The sequence below is a fragment of the Mus caroli genome, chromosome 16, assembly GCF_900094665.2.
Source record: "Mus caroli chromosome 16, CAROLI_EIJ_v1.1, whole genome shotgun sequence".
NCBI classification, from domain to species: Eukaryota; Metazoa; Chordata; class Mammalia; order Rodentia; family Muridae; genus Mus; species Mus caroli.
In genome coordinates, this window is record NC_034585.1 from 17817429 (window position 1) to 17821822 (window position 4394).

Below are 4394 nucleotides of genomic sequence, written 5' to 3' on the forward strand. Positions count from 1 at the left end.
TGGGATTAAAGGCGTGTGCCATCACTGCCCAGCAGAAGCATCTTTCTTTGATTCCCCCATTGTTTATTACTCTTGAGTTAGGTTAGCTTCAGAGGGAGCTAGCAACACCAACTTTAGGGTTTTTGGTTTTTTTGTTTTTGTTTTTTTTGTTTTGTGGTTTTTTTTTTTTTTTTTTGAGGCTTAGCATGGAACTTTTCTGTATAGAGACTAGTATATATTGAATTTTATAGGTGAATTTTGTGGACAGTAATCTTGATTCTTTAATGGCACATGCTGTTTTCCTAGTGTTTTGCAGCTGACATCATCTCTGTTTTGGCCATGACCATGAGTGGTGAGCGAGAGTGCCTCAAGTATCGACTCGTGGGCTCCCAGGAAGAATTGGCGTCTTGGGGCCATGAATACGTCAGGTAAGGCATTTTCTTTTTGGACATGAGAAGGGACTTGGGGGCATTATTCTGTTTGTTTGGGAAACTGAATGTATTGAATCCCCCAGACACTGAATTCCTTGACTCCCAGCGCATGCTTCCCTAATGAGCATGTCTGTCTATCCATAGACATCTGGCAGGAGAAGTGGCTAAGGAGTGGCAGGAGCTGGATGATGCAGAGAAAGCACAGCGGGAACCACTGCTTACCTTGGTAAAGGAAATCGTCCCCTACAACATGGCTCACAATGCAGAGCACGAGGCTTGTGACCTGCTCATGGAAATTGAGCAGGTCGATATGCTAGAGAAGGACATCGATGAGAATGCCTACGCCAAGGTCTGCCTCTATCTCACCAGGTAAGTGAGTACAGGAGTAGCACTCGTCTCCCAGGGAGTCTTAGGGCTCCTCTTGAAGGAAGAGACTTTGTGATTCCTTAGTAATCCTAGAACATGGTACATTCCTTCTGTATAGTGGGCATTCAGTGTGTATACTTGGCAAGGGATTTAAATAAGTTAAATGAATTGCATGTTCTGAAATTGTACTACTTTTGACTTTGTAGTTGTGTGAATTATGTACCAGAACCTGAGAACTCTGCCCTCCTGCGCTGTGCCTTGGGCGTGTTCCGAAAGTTTAGCCGTTTCCCTGAAGCTCTGAGATTGGCACTGATGCTCAATGACATGGAACTGGTAGAAGACATTTTCACTTCCTGCAAAGATGTGTATGTAGAGAAATTGGCAAAGGGAAAGATGAGTCTGTGTATGTGCTTTGTGTGAAAATCAGAGACGTAGCAGTTTCTGATGCGACACGGAGGCTTTTCTGTCCCATAGTGGCTAAGAGTGAGCAGGTATCACCGCTTCCCCCACAGGGTGGTCCAGAAGCAGATGGCATTCATGCTGGGTCGGCATGGAGTGTTCCTGGAGCTGAGTGAAGATGTAGAGGAATATGAAGACCTCACAGAAATCATGTCCAATGTCCAGCTCAACAGCAACTTCTTGGCCTTAGCTCGGGAGGTGAGGGTCTCCTCTTGGTCCTGAAGGGTTTTGGCCAAAGTTCTGTCATTCTACCTCCCTGACTAATACCTTTCAATAGACTCCCTGGTTAAAGTTGCTATTCAGTGGGAGAGCAGAAGGGACAGCTAGGTAGGGGAGTACTTAGGGAAGCAGTTGTGACCCTCTGGCTTTTTTTCAGCTGGACATCATGGAGCCCAAGGTGCCTGATGACATCTACAAAACCCACCTAGAGAATAACAGTGAGTAGCTCTGTGGGCATTGGAGGGACTGTTAATTGTTCTAATTGTATTGGGAATAACAGCTTAGTCAACCCATTTCTAAAGCACTTCAAATTCTTATGGAGACATAGATTAAGGTTCTAATTTAAAGTTGGAGACTGGGCTGGCAAGATGGCTCAGTGGTTAAGAGTGCCGACTGAGCCGAGCGTGGTGGTGCACGCCTTTAATCCCAGCACTCGGGAGACAGAGGCAGGCGGATTTCTGAGTTCGAGGCCAGCCTGGTCTACAAAGTGAGTGCCAGGACAGCCAGGGCTACACAGAGAAACCCTGTCTCGAAAAACCAAAAAAAAAAAAAAAAGAGTGCCGACTGCTCTTCCAAAGGTCCCAAGTTCAAATCCCAGCAACCACATGGGGTGGCTCACAACCATCCGTAACAAAATCTGATGCCTTCTTCTGGAGTATCTGAGGACAGCTACAGTGTACTCACATATAATAAATAAATAAATCTTTTTTTAAAAATTAAAAAAAAAAAAGTCAGAGACTGACCTGGGTGGTGGAGGCACACCCTTTTGATCCCAACACTTGGGAGAGGCAGAGGCGAGTAGATCTTTAAATTTGAGGCCAGCCTGGTCTACAAAGCAAGTTCTAGTACAGCCAGGGCTACACAGAGAAACCCTATCTTAAAAACAAAAAACAATTTTTTAAAATTTTATTCTACCATGCTGTGTTCCTTTCATGTCCTATGCTCAACTGCCTTTCTTCCCCTTGTACAGGGTTTGGTGGCAGTGGCTCTCAAGTGGATTCTGCACGAATGAACCTAGCCTCCTCTTTTGTGAATGGCTTTGTGAATGCAGCCTTTGGTCAAGATAAACTACTGACTGATGATGGCAACAAATGGCTTTACAAGAACAAGGACCATGGTATAGTTTCATTCGCCCTCCCTCCCCACCCCCCTCTTTTTCTTTCCTTGTTTATTTGTCATACAGTCAGATGTTACCTGAGAGGTTTCCAGAGGAGCCCTTTATAAGTTTCTTTGGGGTGGACCCTCTAAAGCTGACAGTCTTCCTTGTCTAGGGATGTTAAGTGCTGCTGCGTCTCTCGGCATGATTCTGCTGTGGGATGTGGATGGTGGCCTCACCCAGATTGACAAGTATCTGTACTCCTCTGAGGACTACATCAAGGTTAGTCTGGGCAAAGCCTATTCATCTGGGACTTTTTCTTCTCATGTTCTCCTTTTTATTAATGAGGTGTCTTAGTTACTTTCTTGCTGTGAAGAGGCACCGTGACAAGGCAGCTTAAACAAAAATTATTTAATTTGAGGCTTCTATACAGCTTCAGAGGGTAGTCCATGACCATCATGGTGGGGAACATGGCAGCAGGCAGGCATGGTGCTGGAGCAAAACCTGAGAGCTCCAATCTGCAAGTTGGAGGCAGAGACAGAGACTGGGTCTCAAAGCCCACCCCTAGTGACCCACTTTCTCCAATAAGGCCTAATCTAATCCTACACAGAACAGTTCTACCAAGTAGGGACCAAGAATTCAAATATATGCGCTTATGGGAACCATTCTCATTCAAGCCATCACAGGAGGCATGCACAGTTTTCTATCCCAGGTACAGTGCCACAGAAAGGCCCATAGTATACTTGGTAGTTAAGAGGGTGGGTAGCTTAAAGAGCCTGCTTGCTCTTTGCAGTCAGGAGCTCTCCTTGCCTGTGGTATCGTGAATTCTGGAGTCCGGAATGAGTGTGATCCTGCCCTGGCACTGCTTTCAGACTATGTTCTCCATAACAGCAATACCATGAGACTTGGCTCCATCTTTGGGTAAGGCTTCCCACTGTTGTTTGTTTGTTGATTTTGTTTTTTTCTGAGACAAGGTTTTTCTGCGTAGCCTCAGCTGTCTTAGACCTCACTCTGTAGACCAGGCCTCTGACCTAGAACTCAGAGATTGGCCCACTGCCCTGTTTGCTTATTTATTTATTTTTAAAATCTTATTTTTTCCGAGGTTGCTTCTCTTTTTGTTAATACCTATCTTATAAACTCTGGAGAAGATACTGCCAAAGACTGTCATGTGCTGTTGAGTAATCTGGCTCCTGGTGAATGTTAGTGACTCGTTCTGTTTTTGTTCTTCTTCCTTGCTGCGTTCCTGAGTATATGTGGGGGACTTTATCTTCTGACTTTTTAGGCTAGGTTTGGCCTATGCTGGCTCTAATCGGGAAGATGTTCTCACACTGCTGCTACCTGTAATGGGAGATTCCAAGTCCAGCATGGAGGTGAGTTGTTGATGTCTAATGGAAAAGGTAGGGGTGGTGTGTTGGGGTTGTGGGACTCCTCAATAAAATCTCTTAGACTTTCAATTTCAATGTGTGATGGCTCGTCTGTAATCTCAGTGCTTGAGGGACTGAGGCAGGAAGAATTTCATGAGTTCCAGCCTAGGCTACAGAATAGTCCCTTTACTCTCACCTTCCCACCCCCCACCAAAGAAGGGGCAGAAGCAGACAGACTGGATTTGAAGCTTAGTGCTGTACTGCTGAGTTCTTCTAGACTCTGAAACCCCGGTCCAGCCCCTTAGACTGTTAGGAGGAAACCCGATGGAGGTGAGGACTAACAGCTAAGAAAGGGGCACGTCCTGGTGGAAGCACATGGAGAGGCACAAAGTCCACCTTAGCAGCAAGCAAGGAAGCGAAGAGGAGGAGGACCAGGGTACCACTATTCCCTCCCTTCTCTCCCGCCTTAAATCTTGCCCC

The 4394-nt window shown here is 45.8% G+C and overlaps 1 protein-coding gene across 1 annotated transcript in view; it reads left to right on the top strand.

The window, feature by feature from the left end:
* The window catches only part of Psmd2 (proteasome 26S subunit, non-ATPase 2), a 12271-nt gene that overhangs the window by 2760 nt on the left and 5117 nt on the right, over nucleotides 1-4394 (top strand). The window contains exons 4-12 of the mRNA XM_021185395.2: nucleotides 286-407; nucleotides 555-779; nucleotides 983-1141; nucleotides 1289-1433; nucleotides 1612-1672; nucleotides 2425-2571; nucleotides 2726-2832; nucleotides 3344-3471; nucleotides 3833-3920. Coding sequence (XP_021041054.1) covers nucleotides 286-407; nucleotides 555-779; nucleotides 983-1141; nucleotides 1289-1433; nucleotides 1612-1672; nucleotides 2425-2571; nucleotides 2726-2832; nucleotides 3344-3471; nucleotides 3833-3920 — 1182 coding nt within the window. The remainder of the gene's footprint in view (nucleotides 1-285; nucleotides 408-554; nucleotides 780-982; nucleotides 1142-1288; nucleotides 1434-1611; nucleotides 1673-2424; nucleotides 2572-2725; nucleotides 2833-3343; nucleotides 3472-3832; nucleotides 3921-4394) is intronic.